The following is a 21,783-nucleotide window of genomic DNA, read 5'->3' as shown; positions in this document are numbered from 1 at the left end:
GTGTGGGCGAGATAGTCTACAGAGTAGAACAAGAGTTTTTGACTTTTACCTCAGCGGGACATTCCAGTGAGAGCACATAGAGGGCTCAAATTCAGTCCTAACGTGGGCAGTAGAGTCGTCCTCATGACTGACTCCAAGGCATGTTAGTTTGTCTCCACTTACACACAGACACACAACACTTGACAGATTCCCCTTTACATTCTTGACCCCAGCACATTTGTTGGTGTTTGAATCTTATACTTCACCGTTTTTAAGTCACATGTGAAAAGTTACAGTTTAGTTGGTCAACTTATGTCTTGCACTATTAAACTCAAAGACACTACCTCACAGGATGCAGACTGTACCATCTAGCTTTAGCATCTGGGACACCCAGGACCCATTTTTAGGACGGTACTGAAATCCGATATGGCACTTGCAGTTCTGAGTTGCTTTGCGGCGTGAGGAATGATTGACGTTCCTCCAGTAATAGAAGGAGAGCTGATCACAGAGAAAGGGACAGCCACACTTCCCCCATAGTGTCTGAATAGTGCTTTATGTGATAAATAGTGTCAAAGTTGCAGTGTGGGGTGGAAATTCCATTTGAGGAGTATTTTACTCGCGTACTTCTGTAGATAGGAGCAACTGGTATACATAAATAAGTCAAACTGATTTTAGAATTATAATTTTTCCATGTCTAATACCAGTACCTCCAGTGGAGGGTGGTTGATGGCTGATAAAATACTGATATATTGAATAATCAAATTTAATGATATGTATTAAGATGTACATACAAATTTGGTGTGAGCAGGCCTTTATACCTTCTTTCAGATTCTTCTTTTAACCTTCATGTTCTTTCTTTCTCTCTAAACCCTTCTCATTTGCAGTCTGGTGACTTCAGTGACATCACAAACTGGCCCACCCCAGGAGAACTTGCCAATAAGGAGGTGAGAGAGAAATGTTTTTAATTCAAGGGCACATCCACTCTAAACCATTTGTGTTGGAAAACTTTCAACGTTTTCAATTTCCTAATGTCTTCTTTTCCAAGTTTGCGATGTTGGAGAGCGATTTTGAAAATGCTCCATTTTCAGTAGAGGAAAGCACCATTCTAGTGTGGAAGGGAGGTGTTAATATATCGAAATAAATGTGTCCTGAAAATCTTGTCTTCGGCTTATTCCGTTCATGATACATGGGAGAACGTATTTATTTTCATACAGCTGAAACTAGACACCCAGCATATTAGTAGAATGAGAAGAAACCATGTGCAAATTGTGGATTAATACCGAAAAAAAGCATACAGGTTTCGAAGGAGTAATTGTACATTTTCCATGAATTATACCTTTAAAAAGTATCTCTCTCCTGCCTCTAGCATCTCCCTGTGTGTTTGTCTGTTATCAAGTTAGACACCACGTTTACACCTGGTATAAAGATTCATTTCTGGTGATCTAGTCATAAGTGCAGCTTTGAAAGAAGAAAAAATTCAGATCAGAACAGTTTAAAAAGCAAATAAGTACAGGGGCCTGGGTAGCTCAGTGAGTATTGATGCTGACTACCAGCCCTGGAGGCACGAGTTCGAATTGGCCCGGTTGCTGGGGAGGGTAGAGTCACATGGGGTGACCTCCTCGTGGTCACTATTAGTGGTTCTCGCTCTCAATGGGGTGCGTGGTAAGTTGTGTGTGAATCGCGGAGAGTCGCATGAGCCTGAATGCACAATGAGCCATGTGATAAAATGCGCATATTGACAGAGGCAACTGAGACTTGTCCTCCACCACCCCGGATTGAGGTTAGTAACCGTGCCACCACAAGGACCTTAAAGTAGTGGGAATTGTATGTCTTCATGAAATCAGAGACACTTGTGATTTGAACAGAAGTAGTCACAGTAGACTCATTTAAGCGCCAGGTGTAAACAGCGATGTGTCTCACCTGACCACATGTGAATTGATCACCCAAGACTAGGGCTGGGTGATAAAACGATATCCATATATATCATGATAAAGAAAATCCACGATAAGGTTTTGAGGAATTTTCTATATTTACTGCGTGTACCTAAAACACAAGCAGTTCAGCTTTCTCATTCTGCGTTTGTACTGGGGCGGACGAAATCCGCTCAAAGGCGCTCACAGCGCTAGGAGAGAGCTTGCTCCACACCGCTGCCAATCCTAAGATCCACCTTGTGAGCATGATGCTCGGCTTTCATAGGAATTAATTGAAAACGCTCTCAGCTTTGCTCACAACGTGCCAGTGGTAACGTAGGGTCAAACTGAATGAACTTGCTAATGCTAGTAGCTGCCTTGCTAACAATTAGGTTATGTCGGACACCGGATTGATTCCATCCGCACCGCAAGACTTCATGACAACGGTTGCACCCTCTCATCCTCTCTAGTGAAGAGCGTGACAGAACAACAGTGATGTGGACAACAGCTCTGATCTTTCTGCGCTGTAATCTTGAATATTGTTCTCTAGCAACAAACATGCATCATTTCTGCTCTATCCCACTCCGCACGTGTTGCCTCTTTTCCCTTCATGTGTGTAGACATGAAGCGCTGCACGTGGTTTCAAAGCACCTTTTAAACCATAAAGTTTTTCCCTTCTAAATGTATCTTTATTAATCAGCTTTTAAGAATAAACAAATCGAATAAACAAATCTATTTCTGTTCTAATTTTGTGAAAAATTAATTCATGTAGAATGGATAAGGAAAGACTAAAATTACTAGTTGGTAGACTAGTCTCTCACTTTAATGAAAATATACAAATGTTTTTTAAATGTTTTAAAAAACGTTTTCAATTTTCTCTCGGGACACCCCTGAACCCACATTCAGCACACAGTCACAAGGGCTTATATGCCCTATACTTGTGTATCTGAATCTAATGAAATAAAAAATATTTCATTTTAATGTAAAAATATTCCAACAAATACTAGACTGCTGTCACTATGCTTCAAATCAAACAGATGATCTTTTAACATTCATTTTCAATTGATAAACGGTAAAAGAACCCCCGGACCCCACTGCTTTGGCCATCTCTGGACCCCCTGTGCAGTTTTGTAGAGTCTATTTTGACCGTTTAGAATTTATTTTTTCTTCTGTCAATTTTGAAATAAAAAAAAGAAAGTGCAATGTGTAAATGTATATCGTGATAAATATCTTCATATTCAACAATATGAAAATAATTTTGAATAACAATTTTGTCCATATCGCCCAGCTCTACCCGAGACACATCTTAACACAATGTATAAACAGAATCAGAGTTTACTCATTTACTCAACCACATGTAGTTCAAGACCCGTTTGACTTTTTATCTTCTGTGGAACGCTAAAGGAGATGTTAGGCAGAATGTCAGCCTCAGTCATCATTCTCTTTCATTCCATCATTTTGCAAATAATAAATGAATGCTGACATTCATTTATCAAAATTCTGCCTGACAGAATTCCACCGAAGAATGTGTTACTGATATAGAACTACATGAGGATGGGTATATTTTCATTTTGAGGTCAGTGATCCTATCAATACCCTCATGAACAGTGTCTCCAGACCTGTTACAGAAATGTCTTTTTTCTTGGTTTCACTGACCGCACTGCTGGCTTGTTGAGATGTAATTCACTGACTAATTAATTTGATTGCACTCCTCAGCAGCATCAGAATGTGATAAACGCACAAGGGAGACAGGGTACGTCTGGATGGAGGGAAAGAAAGAAGGATCACAGAGGAGTGAAGAGAGAGAAGGAGAGTGGAAGTGATGGGAGTGACAGTAAGGAGAACAAGGAGGCGAATTCATATCCAATCAAAGGACTTTCAAACAATCAGGAAGCAGAAGATGGAGAGGAGATGCAAAGCAGTGTACCCCGCAGGAGAGGAGGTGAGATGGGCACAATACAAATACATATAAACATGCTCTCACATTCACAGCGCATACAAACACACTCTGTTCCACACAGCATAAGTGATGACCCTCTCACACACTCATCTTATTTTACCGGTAATATCTATAAGTTACACAGAAGCCCCAGGATATTTTGGTTTCTGCAATACACCACCCCCCCTTAAAAATGATGGAAAAGTAAATATTGAATCACCTGGATATTGCTCTTGTGTTGAGTTAAAATTTGCTCACAAGCCATAGTGATGTTCGATTTGTGTCAAAACATCCATAGTCATGGAAAATCAATTAGGAACCCTGATTTGTGACTTGCTACAGGGGTCGAATAATCAACTAGTCGATTAGTAGGGTCAACTACTAACATTAATATTTTTAGTGGTTAAACTGCTCAATGTTGTGAACTAGATGTTTACCCGCATCATCTTGCAGTTCTGCGCTTTTGAATCCGCTCCAAGGAACGCCCTGAGACTTCCTAGCTCTCTGTTTACATTTGAAGCACATCATTCTGTGTTCAGGATGCACATAAGCAGTTTTGTACAGTTTTTTTTTTTTTTTTTGGAGCCTTATTTCTTTCTTTGATAGTTTTGGGCAATAAGATGTTATAGTTATTAAGCCTATTTATTTGTTGAATATCTGTTAGTTACCATGCTGAAGTGCTATTATTATTTATTATCTTTAACACGGCTAGTCGTTCAATCAACCAACTGACTAGTCGATTTTGAAAATTGTAGTGTCCCTTGTTTTGCATCAGTTTTGTGGCTCACCAACAAATTCCTTCTCAAAGTGGAAGGGACCATGAGAGTGGGCCACCCTTATTTAGAATAAAGCGGCTATTTCTAGGGCACTTAATGACTCTGTAAGTCTTCATCTCATGTGAATTTTCATTGTTTTAAACACATTTGTCAGTTCATTACTTTAGGTGTAAATCAGAACAAGTTTGTGCTCATTTTCAGCTCTCATGCAAACCATAGGAAAAAAACGTGAGAACTTGAACATGATCACACATGTACTAACAGCAGCCTCCAGCCAAAAAGAGACCGATAGCGTCATTCAAAGGATTGAGAGCTTAGAAGCTCTTCTGATATCTGGGCAGGTTTCAGACACTTAGACACTCATGTCTTAACACAAAGCTGAAGTCAGATGTTTACATATATGTTAGCCAAATACATTTAAACTCAGTTTTTCACAATTCCTGACATTTAGTTGTTGAAAAATAATCCCTGTCTTGCGTCAGTTAGGATCACTACTTTTATATTAAGAATGTGAATTGTCAGAATAATAGTAGAGAGAATTGTTTATTTTAGCTTTTATTTCTTTCATCACATTCCCAGTGGGTCAGAAGTTTACATACACTTTGTTATTATTTGGTAGCATTTACTTTAAAATGTTTAAGTAGGGTCAAACCTTTTGGGTAGCCTTCTAGATGTCTTGATGTTGCTTAAATATATCCACATAATTTTCCTTACTCATGATTCCATCTATTTTGTAAAGTGCACCAGTTCCTCCTGCAGAAAAGCACCTCCACAATATGATGCTGCCACCCACATGCTTCACAGTTGAGATGGTATTCTTTGGCTTGCAAGCCTCACCCTTTTTCCTTCAAATATAACGATTGTCATTATGGCCAAATCGTTCAATATTTGTTTCATTAGACAAGAGGACAATTCTCCAAAAAGTAAGATCATTGTCCCCATGTGTACTTCAAAACTGCCATAAAAAATGCCAGACTACAGTTTGCAAGCAGTGGCTTCTTCCTTACTGAGCAGCCTTTCAGGTCGATATAGGTCTTGTTTTTCTGTGGATATAGATACTTGTCTACCTGTTTCCTCCAGCATCTTCACAAGGTCCTTTGCTGTTGTTGTGGGATTCATTTGCACTTTTCAAACCAAACTACTTTCATCTCTAGGAGACAGAATGTGTCTCCTTCCAGAACTGTGTGATGGCTGCGTGGTCCTGTGGTGTATTTACTTTCATACTATTGTTTGTACAGATGAACTTGGTACCATCAGGCATTTGGAAATTGCTCCCAAGTATAAGCCAGACTTGTGGAGGTCCACCATTTTTTTTTATAAGTCAATTCAAGTCAATTTTATTTGTATAGCGCCTTTCACAACACACATCGTTTCAAAGCAGCTTTTTATAAGATCTTGGCTGATTTGTTTAGATGATCCCATGATGTCAAGCAAAGAGGCACTAAGTTTGAAGGTAGGCCTTAAAATACATCCACAGGTACACCTCCAATTCAGTACACCTCCTATCAGTATTATCTAACTATCGTCCTATTTCAAATCTACCCTTCATAGCTAAATTACTAGAAAGTACTGTTGCCTCCCAGCTTCAGTCTTTTCTAGTCGAAAATAATCTTTTTGATCCTCTTCAATCTGGTTTTCGCCCTCTACATAGTACTGAAACTGCACTAGTTAAGGTACTCAATGATTTGCTTCTCTCTGGTGACTCTGGTTCTCTGTCTATGCTCCTGCTGCTGGACCTCAGCTCTGCCTTCGATACTGTCTCCCATCAACTACTCATTTCTCGTCTTTTGGATGTGGGTATTTCTGGTGCTGCTCTTTCTTGGTTTTCTTCCTATCTCTCTGATAGACAGTTCTACATTTCAGTTCAAGATTTTCGCTCACCTACTGTCCCCCTGAAGCAAGGTGTCCCACAGGGATCCGTTTTAGGGCCATTACTATTCATAATTTATATAATACCTCTTGGTCAGATCCTCTGCCGTCATGGTTTTAATTATAATTTTTACGCTGACGACATTCAATTATATACTACCTGTACATCGACTCTATCTATCACAACTGACAAAATCTCTGCTTGTGTGCATGAAATAAAAGATTGGCTTCATTCAAATTTTTTAAAACTTAACATGGACAAAACTGAGATTATTTTTACCGGTCCTCCGTCACTCACTAACAAAATTCCTACTAACTTCACCTGCGAGTTTGCTGGCTCTCACATCAAACCATCTAGTACTGTTAAAAGTCTTGGTGTAATCTTTGACTCCTCTCTATCTTTCCATTCTCACATTAATTCTATCACTAAATCAGCATTCTTTCATCTACGTCGCATCGCTCAGCTCCGTCCCTTCATCAGTATCTCAGGCGCTGAAACTGTCATCCATGCATTTATCACATCACGTCTCGATTATTGCAATGCACTTTTTATTGGCCTTCCTGCTAGCTCCATTTCCAAATTGCAATACATTCAAAACTCTGCTGCCAGAATACTCACCCACACCAAGCGTTCTGCACATATCACCCCAATTTTGCATGATCTTCACTGGCTTCCTGTGGTTTACCGTATCAAATTCAAAATTGTCCTTCTCACTTTTAAATCTCTGCACGGCTTGGCTCCCTCCTATCTCTGTAATCTGCTTCACCCCTACGCACCGACTTCGCTCTCTACGATCCTCCGACTCTAGCCTTCTCAGTCGTCCCTCGGCATCGCCTTGTTTCGATGGGGGCAGATCATTCAGTGTTGTAGCACCCAAAATATGGAACTCTCTACCCCGATCACTCTGTTCTGTTAACACTATCTCTGAATTCAAATCCATGCTCAAAACTCACTTATTTGCTGAATGTCATAACTCTTATTTGTACTGTATTTTTTTTTTTTTCCGCTGGGTGCTGCCCCATCTACCTAACCTTCTCATTTTCTGTACCTTCACTGTTATCTACCTGCTGTTGTTTTGTCTGCTGTCTTTGTCCTCTGCCTTTATTGTTGCTTGTCTATTGTAAAGCGTCCTTGAGCTCTGGAAAGGCGCTATATAAATAAAACTTATTATTATTATTATTATCAGAAGCTTTTGGCTAATTGCCTGAAGGCTTGACATCATTTTCAGAGATTTTCCAAGCTGCTTAAAGGCACAGTTAACTTGGTGTATGTAAGCTTCTGAACCACTGGAATTGTGATAGTCAATTAAAAGTGGAACAATCTGTCTGTAAACAATTGCTGGAAAAATTACTCATATCATGCACAAAGTAGATGTCATAAATGACTTGCCAAAACTATAATTTGCTAATATTAAATCTGTGGAGTGATTACAAAAATTAGTTTTAATGACTTCAACCTAAGTGTATGTAAACTTCTGACTTCAACTGTACACACATTTTTATTTTACAATACAGATTTCTTAATTTAATGGTTCTTTAATTAGTTAAAAAGCTCTAGTTATGTGATTTTAGATTTTAGTGTGAGGTAATTGGCATTGAATTATTATTTATGAATGTTATGGCATGGCCATACAAGAAACCCCCATCTGCTTTTAGAAAGTTTCTTTCTGTTTCTTACATTATCTAAAGTCGTTAATTTGTTGAAGTCCACATGAAATTACATTTGCAGCCTGTTTATTTTCATAATGTGATACATTCCCGAGTGAAAGGTATTGAACAATAATTTTTTTTAGTGCGTTTTACAATACAAATTATTGGTGAATGAAGTGCTTTGCTCTTGAGATCAGTTATGACTGAATGAACGACTGAATGAACGAGGGTGAGATGGACTCCAGTCACTCAGTGTAGACCAAAGATTGGACAAATTGTCCCTCAAAATGAGAGGGTTATCAGCAGTTGCCCTTTACCTTGAATTGCACTGGTAATCTCAGCTCTTGTTTTGTAATTTTATTTTATTTGTCCTCAGGCTGGCGACGAGAGAGAGAGTTCTTTGATGACACAGCAAGTATTCGCAGCGAGGGCAGCAATGTCCGCGGAGGCCCAAGGGGCAGGGGGAAAGGTCGCGGCCGGGGCAGAGGTCGTGGGCGAGGTAACCAACAAACATCTGTTAACAACCTAACATCTCATCTCACCAATCAGACAATTTCAGAGATGGTGATTTAAATCTGATTTTCATTTGTATGTGTTTTTTCCCATAGGAGCCCAGGTAAAAAATAAAATATTTATTTTTGTCTGTATTGAGCGAAAGAAAAGGCTCCCAAAATATGCCGGACATTATAACCCTTTTAGGGTGAAACATATCCCCTCCACTTTTCATTGGGTTCTCATCAACCTGTCGGGGTTAATTTTGCGATAATGCCCACATGACTGTGCACTATCCCATTTATTACATAGCTGCTTATCCATATATAGTATTGTTATGATATATTGATTTGAGTTTTATTATGTGAAGAGAATGAGACTGCAAAGACATACAAGAGACATAAATGTAGCACAGCTTGTCTGGAACTTTTATACAGTTTAACGGTCATTTTACACCGATCAGCCACAACGTTAAAACCACCTGCTTAATATTGTGTAGATTCCCTTCAGATGCTATTCTTCTCACCACAATTGTACGGAGTGGTTATCTGAGTTCCTGTATGGGAACAGAGAATGGCCAGACTGGTTCGAACTGAAAAAATCTACGGTAACTCCGATAACCACTCTTTACAATTGTGGTGAGAAGAATAGTATCTCAGAGTGCTATTCTGAGATCCGGGTTGGCGCTGTTTTGATGGCATGAGGGAGACCTACACAATATTAGGCAGGTGGTTTAAATGTTGTGGCTGAATGGTGTACACAAATAGTTGCCTGCAGAATCCCACATTTTACCAATCAGAAAAGATTCTTCACGAGAGCCTAGTTATAAACTTTACTTTATTACCTTTTTCTCCTTTTCTTTTTCTCTTTCTTCACAGGTCGCTATGACTACTCCCACAGTTACCGGGACTCTTTCCAGGATGGGTCCACGGTTCCAGCTGAATTCGGCAATAACATGGTCTATTACTATGATGACGGTAATCGCGTGCAGATGTATACTATCGAGGAGAATTTACTTAAAGAATACATCAAACGGCAAATGTACGTTCAGTTCTTCTTTCCATTTAAGCAAAATTCCAGCATGGCACTGTACTAATTTACTGTGTATAGTTGGCACAAGCTTTCCCATCTCATCTTTAATCACTTCTGAAGATTTTGCCTTTTTTGGCAATGCCATGACAAATAAAGAGTGTAAGGTTTTGTAGACACTTTATTCCAGGTTTATGCTTGGATCAGTGTAATAATCTGCATAGTTACATTTGAATCAACCGTGCTTTTTAAAAATGTGCTTCACATATTACCACCAGCAGCTGCTGCATCGGGGGAGGCCTAACACTGACTGTCGATGAGTCCTTAATTTAGCTTTTTTAGTGTGCTTTATGGATGATGGGGAAGAGGTCAGTTGATCTGGGTCAGAGAGATTAGGGCAGAGGACACTGGGTGTGTTGTGTGGGAGTGTCTCCTTTTTTTTTTTATACAAAATAATATATTTTATTTTGTATTCGGTGTGTGAATGAAAATGTAAATCTGTGTGGGGTTTTATCATGTTTTCCCTCTACAGCATAGGGTTATTTTTTGTTTGTGTGTGTGTTTTTACCAGTATAATCTTATTCTCTGAGTTCATCCAAGATCACTGAAGTGAGCATATACATGTTTTTCTGTGGTTGATTGCTGTTTTGTCTTTAGAACCTTTAAGATCAATGTTAAATGAGAGAACACTGGTCACAAAGGGCAACAACACTCCTGTTACAAAAAGGTTTTGTTGGGGCTGAAAGGTTATAGAGTATTTTTTGTTTTTAAATAGGTAGGCAAAACATTTGTAGGTTGAGGAGTGAGGGAAACAATGGGGGTATTTACACTTGGTCATTCCATGTGTTTTTACTAGTGCTGTCAGCACAGATTTTGAAAGGGCAGAAATTTGACTCTAAATATACTTCTATAAACAAATTTTAGCCGGTACACTGTGGCTATCCTTTTTCCTGCAAAAATCATGAAGCTGCGTTCATGGTTCACGTCCGGGCTTCAGCACCAACATCAATCGCCATTTTGAGCTCCACATGAAAAGCACTTACAGAAATGTTTTTCTCATTCTGCGTTTTGGTGATAGTCACAACTTGCCATGCTTCTGTGGTCATGAAAATACACCTTACATAGGCTGAATATCACAAGTCCCATATAGGCTTGTGATATATAACACGTTAAAATTTTTTTATTAATCACATGCATTTATTTTCACTGCCCTAGTTTTTACTGATTGGCTTGCTATCAGATTGAATAAGCTTATTAATTTACACTTAAATGTGTTTCCTCCAAACGGATGTAAAAATCTGATCTTCAATTTCTGCGCTATAGTTTTTCTTTGATTATGCTAATTCAGGGCAACTGAAAAAGGTGTGATTCATTATTTGATTACAAGTGACTTTGCCCTGTGTGCGGGTAGCTATGTGTGCGGCCGTTATGAGATACGTTATGCTACACTTTTTATCAGTGTTTAATTTCAGTTTGAACGCCGATCTACCACGAAAAAATTTCTGTCTTTCCCACAATGTCCAACTGTTTCTTAATTTGGTCTTATTACGCATGAAAATACTCTGTAACAGCTGATATGTTTAAGATTTTACATATGTGGCTTGCCAGATGCATTTACACTTGACTGAGTTTCAAGTGGAATGTGTCACAAACCTCTGGAGGTGCTTTGAGGGATCAGATTTTCATCTGTTTCGAATCCGTCTTGGAGTGCTTTTATTTAAACTTGATCTTTTCATGATTGGTGCACAATCTGATAAGAAAAAATGCAAGTGTAAATACCCCCAAAGAAAGAAATATAAAAAAACTTGGAAGTGAAAAATTTTTGAAAATGGATTGGTTAAAAGCTACAGGAACTAACTCAATGGAGTTTTTTTTTTTGCTGTTATATTTATTGTCTTTAAATATATTTATCAGTTTTTTTTATTATGTTTATATGAAAAGGGAATTTTAATATAACTCTGAAAAAAAAGTGGAAAATGTGTCCACTTAGCACTATTGTAAATTCCTCGTCCAGTTTTTCTCAAAGCTTTACATGCCAGTTTGTGTGATGCACAACATCTCCAGTAAAACACCCCAGAATCATTTGCAGTGTAGCACATGTGGCATCTCAACCCAATCTGACTAAAGCTGGAGGAATGTGAGGTGTGTTGTGGGTGGAGGCTTCACCGTTTCTCCCAGAATAAATATGCCACTCACAGAAGTTTTTGTGCTGAAAGTGTGGCATGAAGAGTCGGACAAACATTCTAAAAATTCTAACAATATTTAAACAAATTTTTTTATCATTTACTCACCCTCATGTTGTTGAAACCTGTGCCTTTATTCTCTAGAACACAAAAAGAGATGTTGGGCAGAGCGCCAGCTTCAGTCACCATTCACTCTCTTTGCACCTTTTTTCATACAATGCAAGTGAATGGTTACCAAGGCATGCCTTGGATCATTAGCCTATGATCTCCTTCAGTGTTTGGGATAACGCAATAGAAGTAATTTGTGTTACGTAATCAGATAACTTATTTAGAGTAGTGAGTATAGTAACACAATATTTTTTATTTTAGACCATAATACTTTTTAACTAGATTTACTTTTTAAACTAAGTAACGTGTTGCTTTTGTACACTTCTCCTTTCCCCATATTGTGATAAATCAGGAGTAAAATTGTGCAAACTTCGAGGAGGGGCATAATGGGCATTGTAGTTCTAGAGAGTGGGAATCTTACTAGAGATGTTCAATGATGTAGTAGTATGTGTGTGTGTGTGCATCATGGGCATTGTAGTGTGTGCCTGATGGGTATTGTAGTTCTAGAGAATGTGAGCCATGCTTATCAGCAATGGGCAGCGCACAACAAAGTCTTCTTTTAGCCCACCTTGAGATTTAGGTTTTAAAAATGGCAAAATATTGCTGGTAAAGGAATGTAAATCTGAACGCTTCAATTGAATCCAGTTGTACTCATCATTTGCAGGGGTGGAATTTTTTTGTGTGTGCTGGAGATTAAATAAGCAGCCATCATAAACTTTGCCATTGTTATGACAATTGCAGCAAGAGTTAAGAAATGTGTTCTCATAAGGCAACATTCTGTTTTTTTTTTTGTGAAAGTGTGAACACCCTTTCTTGAACAGTATTTCTATTTGTGGTAGAGCATGTTTGCACATGACTTTACCCTTTGTTCAAAAGGAAACACTTACTAGTTGTTTTTTGCACGTGTGTGTGTTAATCATATCGCAGTTCAAATTGCTAACGCAATATTTTTCAAAATGATCACAATTAGATTTATTTGTCCAAAGTGTTCAGCCCTACATTTTTGTAATACCAAAGGGAAAATGGGTCCCTCTTAATATTTGTTGTCTTTAACTATTATGTATTGTATGTATTTTAATGTTACAATGTACTTATTGTGTAACTGCATGTTGTTCTGCAATTTTTTTTTTTTTTTTTTTACAAGATTTACATTTGCTGCTACTGAGGTTGAGGTGTGGTAGGTTTGGGAGTAGGGGTAGGGGTTAAATTGGGGTTAGATTATGGGTTAGTGCTAGTGTTAAAGCCGATTTATATGTATGCATTGAACCTACAACATAGCCTTATGTGCACCTCTTCAAAAAAAAAAAAATACTGCGCATTTAACCATTATATATATATTTATATTTGAACTCGGGACCATTAAAGCAATTGTCTCTATCAGGAGTGTCTGCTGTTTTTGTTCTGTTTGTGTTTCATGAAACGTTGCAAGCGAAACGTGACAAAATATATTTGTTTTACAGTTTATAAACTCTTAAAAGCTTTTTTTCTCAGGTATTTTACTTTAATTTGATCTGTGGTTACTTGCAAAGGATTTTAATGGGGCCAGTCCAATAACATTCAAATAAAAACTGTTGTAAAAAGTATAGCCAGTTTAGCCACATGACAAAAACATATGTTATCATGATTTTGGTGTGATAAAATTGCTTGCTAACCTTGCTAACTATGTAAAGTTGTCAGCTTCATTGTCATGAAGATGTAACGCCAGTAAACCCTGTGGGTGCCGTTTTATCACACTCAAATCATGTAGAAAAGAGATTTATAACACTCAAATCGTGTTTACATCTTGTGGCTGTTCTTTTCAATCAGTGTTTATTTTAATGTTTGTGGACTGGCCCGATTCAATTACTGAGTGCCTTACTGGAACTATGAATACATTTTTTCATGAAAGGTACAGTTGTGTATTTAATATGCAATTAAAATTTTGGAGTTTACAATGTCTATTTTGTATGTTTTTAGTGAATACTACTTCAGTCTCCCAAACCTGGAGCGAGACTTCTTCCTGCGGAGGAAAATGGATTCCAAAGGCTTCCTGCCCATCTCTCTCATTGCCAGTTTCCACAGAGTTCAGGCCCTCACCACTGATATCAACCTCATTAAGGAGGTGACCTTTAACCCCTACCCTTCACCTCTGATCTACCCCACCTTCAGGACACACGTATTATATCTAGTTTTTTTTATGTATACACAGGCAGTGAAGAAGAGTGAAGTTGTGGAGCTGGTTGATGAACAGATTCGTAGGAAAGTTGAGCCAGAGCATTGGCCCATTCCGGGCCCCCCTCTGGACTCCCTGCGCACAGATTTCTCCCAACTCATTAACTGCCCAGAGTTTGTCCCAGGACAGATGTTCACCTCTCTCAGCACAGGTTCAACTCTGTTATTTTAGCTCTGTTTTATTGTATTTGTTTCTTACAAGATGTTATGTTTGCAGAATTCTTTTTTTAATTCCATTTGTTGCAACAAGACTCTTTTGCAGACTACATCTTGTTATATGATCATCCATTTGGTAATTACACTGATTTATGCCAGACTTTTTTTATTTCTAAATCGCAAGCAACAAGGAATTAAAGCAATGTCCTCCTCTGGCATTATGTCTTGTAATGATAAAAAGCGTGATTGCTCCAGAATTTGGCAGGTTGTGTCGTATATGATTGCACACCTGTACAATTATCAAATAAACTGACTTGTAACATGTGCAAGGGCTCACGACCTCTCGAGTGTCAGAACTTGCACCGTGTATCCCTGACCTAACCTTTCAAATCTGCAATTTTTACATTTACAGTCAGGACATAATAAGCTGCAGTTAAGTGAGTGAGTGAGTCATCAAAACAGTTTCAGAGAGAAACTCACTCACTTGTAACCTCTCTTTGTCTTTCTTTTCTTCATCTCACAGTGTCATCCTCCCCAGTCAGTCAGGAAATGGATGAACCCGCTGTGGTGAACGGCCAATTAAGCGATACCACTGACATTGACACAGCCAAACATCAGTCCAAAGAATCCTTTCCCTCAAAGTCAAACAGTAACTCTAACAATGATGTGTATTCCCCAAAAGGGCGCTCCAGCAGTCTGTCTGATCCAGACGGCCAGCCGTGGATACAGGTGGAGAAACGACATAGAACCTCTTCTGGAAAAATCAAGGTACTTCCAGATTCAGTGTGGAGTTTGATTTGATCCATCTTCAGATTTATGTAATTGTATTTGGCTCTATTGCAAATTTGATTTACAAGCATTTAACAGATGTATATTTGTTACTCTCTCTTATTTATTCTTTAAAACGCCATTTTCTTTAATAACTCCCAAGTCTGCTTGTAGAATTCTAACTCTATCTGCAGTGTTTAATCACACACACCTTTTCCCGTTTCCTCCTCCTACATGTACCTTTTATCAATTCCTTTCTCCATCCATTAATCCATCTCTCTTGTGGGTGTGCAGACTTCAGTAACTCCTCTTCCTACTTCTCCTCCTCCTCCCCTTCCTCTTCCTCATCCTCCTCATCTTGAGTTGTCCCCATCTGCAGTTGAGTATTCCCCCCTCTCTTTCTGATTTTTCTTCTAGCATAGTGAATGAAAATGATTATATGGTGGAGTGTCTTTCATATCCATGAATTTGTACTTCTTAAACGTCCACTCTAATCCATTTTAGTTCTCTGAAAACTGAGACAATAAATCTTTGCCTACTTTGGCAATCGATGACGTTTGGAAACTGATTAGTGTGGAAGTGGCAGAAATCTTTGCTTAGTTGCATGACCTGAGAAGAAAATCAAAAATGTTGTGTTTGCTTCAGGAGTGCTCTGAATTGGTTCAGTCCAGCCCAAAGCAGCAGCCTGAGGCAGACCAGGAGGAACTGGACTTCCTGTTCGATGAGGAAATGGAACGCCTTGCAGCACCTCGCAAGAACACCTTCACCGATTGGTCAGATGACGATTCTGATGATGAACTTGACGACCGAGACGTAAACAAGATCCTTATCGTAACTCAGACCCCCCCTCACCTGCGGAAACACCCTGGAGGTGACAGAACAGGGAATCACGTGTCTCGTGCCAGAATTACAGCTGACCTTGCCAAAGCTATTAACGACGGATTGTTCTACTATGAACAGGATCTTTGGACAGAGGAAGAAGGACAGCAAGATTGTACCAATCCCAAGGTGAAAGCAAGCGAACATTTATTTTTGTATTAATGTCATTGTGAATAATTGCATGAGTTTTCATAGTTAAACGCGATTAATCGTAGTGCTGAATATATATATACACCTTTTTCTGGTAAAATTGATTTTGTTTACTACTAAGGAAAATTAAATATGTAATCGATTTTATTAACATTTTGGTAACACTTTACAATAAGGTTCCATGTATTAAAAGTAGTTAATGCATAAGGTACAATGAACAAACAATTAAAAATATATTTTTTACATAATGTATTAATATTTGTTAATGTTAGTTAATAAAAATACTATTGTTCATTGTTAGTTCACATTGTACTAATGAATTAATGTTAACAAATACAATTTGAAAAAAATGTATTCCTGTATGTTGAATTTAACATTAAGATTGATGCATGTTTAATAAGTATTGTTCATTGTTAGTTCATGTTAACTACTGTTGTTAACTAATGGAACCTTATTGTAAATTGTGACCAACATTTTCCACACAAAGCCTTCTATAGTACATAAAGATGCACTAAAATATCACCAAATTCAAGCAACAATAAATGTTTCCCAAAGTCTTAAGGGGAAGGTTGACTAAATGAAAGCACAAGTCCTCATAGGTTGAGTATCCTTTGCAGTGGGCATTAAACCTTTTAAACCCTCATCCTCCACAATATTAATCAACTGACAGGATGTGACTATCCACTTGAGATCCAGAATTAAGCGCCACTTTGACCTCCACATGAAAACTGCTGAAGGCAATACAACCGATAATACGCTTACTGTTTCTGTCATATCTATGTATAGCAGAAATGGTAAGAGTGGCATGGTAGTATGCTATTCCAAACAAGTCCAATGTCTTGTTCTCCTCCTGTTAGCACTGGCACTGACCACGTAATGATATTTCATCCGAAATGTCCGGTAATCATTAGCTGACGCTTCGAAAGATCAGCTGCAATAGGTTCAAAATTGAAAATTGAAATTGTTTGAACTTTGAACAGTGCATCGACAGACTCTACATTTATCCCATTTCATTTATCGTGTGGTTAGCCAGTGTTCAGAATGGTGCTGAATTGGTATCCAATGTGAAAATTGGTAAATGCATTAATCGCGTTAAAGAAAAATACAAGTTTTCTAAGAGGTAAAAGGAGGAAGCAGGAGATGGCAAATCCAACTCAAAGGTATTTTTATTTTACAACTCAAAACCATGCTTTTCAGCAGCAATAATTGGACAGTCTCTGGGTTTGTGTGTGGGTAGGTCTCTCTCTCACTCACTGGCATCTGGCTTGCCCTTAAATCCATCTCCAATTCTCACTGCAATGATAAACAGGTGTTAGAGACTATCATTGACGGGTGATAATCCTTACCATTCTCATCTCCCGATCTAGCTCTCCATTCACAAGCCAGCACCAACACAACATTAAAAAAAATGTATTAATCGCATACGTTCCTACCAGTTTTCATTTTCTGTAAGTAAATGCTCTAAATGACAATCATTTTATTTGGAATTTGGGAGAAATTTTGTTAGTACTTTATAGAATATAACAAAAAAAATATTTTTACTCAAACACATACCTATAAGTAGTAAATTCAGAGAAGCTGATACATTTGCTGTGGTCTCGTGTGGTCGTTTTTCCAGAGCTGTATATTATAATTTGTACTCCATTGGAAAATCACAAATAAAATATTAAAAGAAAAATGTAAATATTGAAATAAGAATCAACACACCGAATTGAATCATCATACACAAAATTGCATTATCACAGCCTTAGACCTTTAATGTGTTTCACTGTAATAGTTTGATTCCAATAGCAACCTGCATGTACCCCTCTTTTGGTGCATTTAACATGTAAAACCATGTTTGAAGGAAAATCGACTTTCTAAAATTTTTGTCTTTGTTATTTAAATGTAGGCTTTATTTATGTATGTGCCAAAATATATGTTTGTTTGCACTGTACAATAGTACTACCATATCTTGGGTACATTTTGTGTCATCTGTTCTCATTCATGGGAGTCATAACACCTGTGTTAACTGTGCCAAGGTCTGCCATGACACACTGGTCTGAAGTCCGAAGTACAGACACCTGATAAACAGCTGCACACAACAACAGAAATCTGCACATGTGCTTTGCTTCAGAATCTTTTGGAACTTATGAGGTCAATTCTGTCTTTGGTAGAATTATTCAATTAAAATGAAAAGATTTCACATTTTGGAATCTCTCTTTGAAATGAGTGAGAGCAATGATGCCAGCATGGCCTTTTTGCATTAATGCTATCTGTGTGCCATTTAAATTATGCATAAGTTAAATAGATTTGGTTGTGGCTAATGCATTGATCTTATTAAATTTGCAACATCATTGTTTGAGGATCACATTATACATTTCCACTGGGAATGTAAATTGTGTTCTAGGAAGTTGCTCATTACAGTATAATAAACCACATGATGTCTGACTTAATGCCACATGATGCCAATTAATGCCAAGCTTAAAAGTTTTTGAGATGGTGATGGACTGTAAAGATGTCATTTTGTGAACTGCTCCAGGTAATACCCGACCAGTCGATCTATTGAAGTGCACTGCCTGTTGTCATATGGAGAGCAATAATGATCTCATTGTTCATAGAAGTAGAAACAGGAAGCCTTTAGTGGCTGGTTTTGTGTACACCTAATTATTTCTGCAGCCTGGAATTGGATATACTTCCTGGCTGGAAGATTGTGCTCTCAGGGCAAACTCTTTTCCTCCCCTCTTATTTAGCAGAGTTTGAGAACCAAACTTTCTAGAGGAGTCAAATCAGTAAAGTCTAAATAAAGGCTTTTATATTTGTATTTAAATGAATAATTATCTCAGAAATGGCATTTATTTGTTAAATGGCATGTCTTTTTGTGTGGAGCAGTGCCATTTATTCATTACGCATGCACATCTTTGTTTAGAGTCTTATAATCCATTGGCAATGAATACTTAATTTATCTTGCCAATAAAGCTTGATATGAATTGAATCTGCTCACTTGAGCCTATTTTTAAAAAGTCAACTGGAAAACGGCAGAAGACTTTGCCCAACTTTTTATTACAGCATGTCCACTGATTTTATTGAATGCAAACAGATACTTGTATCAAAGATTTATATCTCAAAAAAAATATCTAATTTAATTAGATATTCTGTATTCGCAAAGCAAAAAACTGAACATTTTAACATGTGTATATATTTAAATAATTAAAATGTTGATTAACCAATTTCTTACAAGTTATTTGAGACAAACTATGGAGTAAATATATTTCTGATTACATTTTAATATTTGTTTTAATGTACCAGTTACCATGATTAACTGTTTAATTAATTAGTTTAAAAATGTCATCGATTCACAGCCCTGCTTTTTTTTTTTTTTTTTTTTCAATTGTAAGGGTGTGGAAAACTCAACATGATCAGCCGAGACAATTTAAATTAATCTAGATTATTCACAGTAAACGGTGCAATTAATACGTTTTAAAAAAAGTAATTATTCACAGCCCTATTTTTTGATTTTTTATTTTTCATTCTTAGGAAGTGGAGAACTTTAAAAAAATCAACATGATCAGCCAAGACGAGTTTGAAACTCTGACGCCAAAACTGCCCATTGACAACAACCAAGAAATCCCACCCCCTCCACCATGCCAGTCAGGTGAATGCACACATCATTCTCTTTTTACAATAAAAAAGGATCGCATGGATTCACTGTACAGACGTGGAGTGGTGGTGGTGTAGTGGTCTAAGCACATAACTGGTAATCTGGTAATCAGAAGGACACTGGTTCGAACCTCACAGCCACCACCATTGTGTCCTTGAGTAAGGCACTTAACTCGAGGTTGCTCCGAGGGGATTGTCCCTGTAATAATGGCTCTGTAAGTCGCTTTTGATAAAAGCGTCTGCCAAATGAAAAAAGAAAAAAAAAAATGACTGTATGCCCTGTTTTATTTCATAATCATGTCGATTTCTATTTTTTCATGTTGTTTGCATTGTGCTGTAGATGAGTCTAGCATGGCTCATTCTCTACCCACGGACGTCCCAGAATCCTCCAGCATGCCCCGGACCCCTCATACCCCACGCACCCCTGGCAGACAGGACCCCACCAAAACTCCACGTTTCTACCCTGTTATCAAAGACAGTGGCAACATTGATGGAAAAGTATGTTTGTGCCAGTCAAACAAATTTCATCAAGTTGCATCTTTTTGTGTACCATAAGGCTATAAATGCTTGCCAGAAAGTGAAAGTATTCATAAACATTTGTGCAAGTGTGTTTGCTCAGGGCAATACCCCAATTACTACTCTCTTCCCATTTCAGACCCCCAGAAAGAGGAAAACTCGTCACAGTTCGAACCCTCCGCTAGAGTGCCATGTAGGTTGGGTGATGGACTCACGGGAGCACAGACCTCGCACTTCCTCCATCAGGTTAGTGCTGCTTATTTTCTTATGTTAGATTAAAAAAACAAAACATGAATCATTCCCCCTGATCCGTACATCAATTCCATATGGACTTTTTCTACCATCTGAGTAATTTAAAAACCTTCATGATTTTATGAGTCCGCAGTCAGCGAACTACACATTCTTGAGCTACAAGATCGTAAACTTTTAAAAACAACTTACATTATGTTTCATTGCGTTGCACTGCGTAGAGCTGATGTTGAACGCAACAACGTGTTTTATGGGAACACCCCCTGCCCAGACAAACTCACAAACAATTTGTTGACTTTTGAAGGCACTTTTTTAATTGTCTATAATTTGTTGGCCTAATTTTTATTTGACAGCCCTAATAGTTTGATTGCATTGATGGAACGGACGTGCCATTGGCCGTGGCTTTTTTTTTTCATGCACTCTAATACTGATGTTATAACACTGATTTACAAGTCTTCTACTGGAGAGTTGGTTCCTTTCAACAGTCTCTCTTTCTCCCATTTTCCTCTTGCTGTCTCTCTTCATCTGTACAGCAGCTCTAATGCATCTCCATCAGAAGGAGCCCCGGTATTGTCGGGCAGTTACGGCTGTACCCCTCAGTCCCTGCCCAAGTTCTGGCACCCATCCCATGAGCTTTTAAAAGAAAATGGCTTCACTCAGCAAGTTTACCACAAATACCGCCGTCGCTGCCTCAATGGTACAATGGTTGTATGATACAATCAGCTTCTGTATATCTCCTCTGTATTTGGTATAAACTATATGCTTTTAAATCATTTCCTTTTTTCACAGAGAGGAAGCGATTAGGTGTCGGTCAGTCTCAGGAGATGAACACTCTCTTCAGATTCTGGTCCTTCTTCCTAAGAGACAATTTCAACAGGAAAATGTACGAGGATTTCAAGCAGTTTGCCCTGGATGATGCCAAAGAGAACTACAGGTGAGAGTGATTGTCTAAGAATTCTCTCAGAAATGTAGAATGTAGCACTAAAAAAGGCAAATAATATTTTTTTAATCTATTTGAATTATTAATACATCAGCTATACTAGTATTTCTCTTCTGCATTTTGAATAATAGAGTGGCAAAAGCCCAAAAATAAAGCTGATAATAAGGAGAGAGAGAATAGACAATAATCCTAAGAAGTGTCATTAGAAAAGGTTTTTAAGGGGAAGCTGGTATGAATGTTTGTCCTTTACAACATGCACACACAAACCCACTTGAGAATGGCTGCCAATTCTGAACAGTTACACTGAGGTGAGAGGTCTGTCTGTCTACTTTGCCTTCCG

At 38.1% G+C, this 21,783-nt stretch overlaps 1 protein-coding gene across 3 annotated transcripts in view; it reads left to right on the top strand.

Annotated features, from left to right (window-relative positions):
- Positions 1-21,783, top strand: part of LOC127656860 (la-related protein 1B-like) — a 41,999-nt gene that overhangs the window by 13,631 nt on the left and 6,585 nt on the right. The window contains exons 3-16 of one of the 3 annotated variants that reach the window (XM_052145379.1): positions 864-923; positions 3,609-3,831; positions 8,500-8,622; positions 9,494-9,656; positions 13,892-14,036; positions 14,124-14,298; positions 14,826-15,070; positions 15,365-15,448; positions 15,716-16,078; positions 19,616-19,733; positions 20,079-20,236; positions 20,394-20,500; positions 21,037-21,200; positions 21,293-21,437. In XM_052145379.1, coding sequence (XP_052001339.1) covers positions 864-923; positions 3,609-3,831; positions 8,500-8,622; positions 9,494-9,656; positions 13,892-14,036; positions 14,124-14,298; positions 14,826-15,070; positions 15,365-15,448; positions 15,716-16,078; positions 19,616-19,733; positions 20,079-20,236; positions 20,394-20,500; positions 21,037-21,200; positions 21,293-21,437 — 2,273 coding nt within the window. Of the gene's footprint in view, positions 1-863; positions 924-3,605; positions 3,832-8,499; positions 8,623-9,493; positions 9,657-13,891; positions 14,037-14,123; positions 14,299-14,825; positions 15,071-15,364; positions 15,449-15,715; positions 16,079-19,615; positions 19,734-20,078; positions 20,237-20,393; positions 20,501-21,036; positions 21,201-21,292; positions 21,438-21,783 lie in introns of all 3 variants that reach the window. The other 2 variants (XM_052145378.1, XM_052145380.1) reach the window with 2 other exon arrangements.

The sequence above is a fragment of the Xyrauchen texanus genome, chromosome 16 (assembly GCF_025860055.1).
Source record: "Xyrauchen texanus isolate HMW12.3.18 chromosome 16, RBS_HiC_50CHRs, whole genome shotgun sequence".
In the NCBI taxonomy this organism is placed as follows: Eukaryota; Metazoa; Chordata; class Actinopteri; order Cypriniformes; family Catostomidae; genus Xyrauchen; species Xyrauchen texanus.
This window is presented reverse-complemented; position numbering and strand designations above follow the sequence as displayed.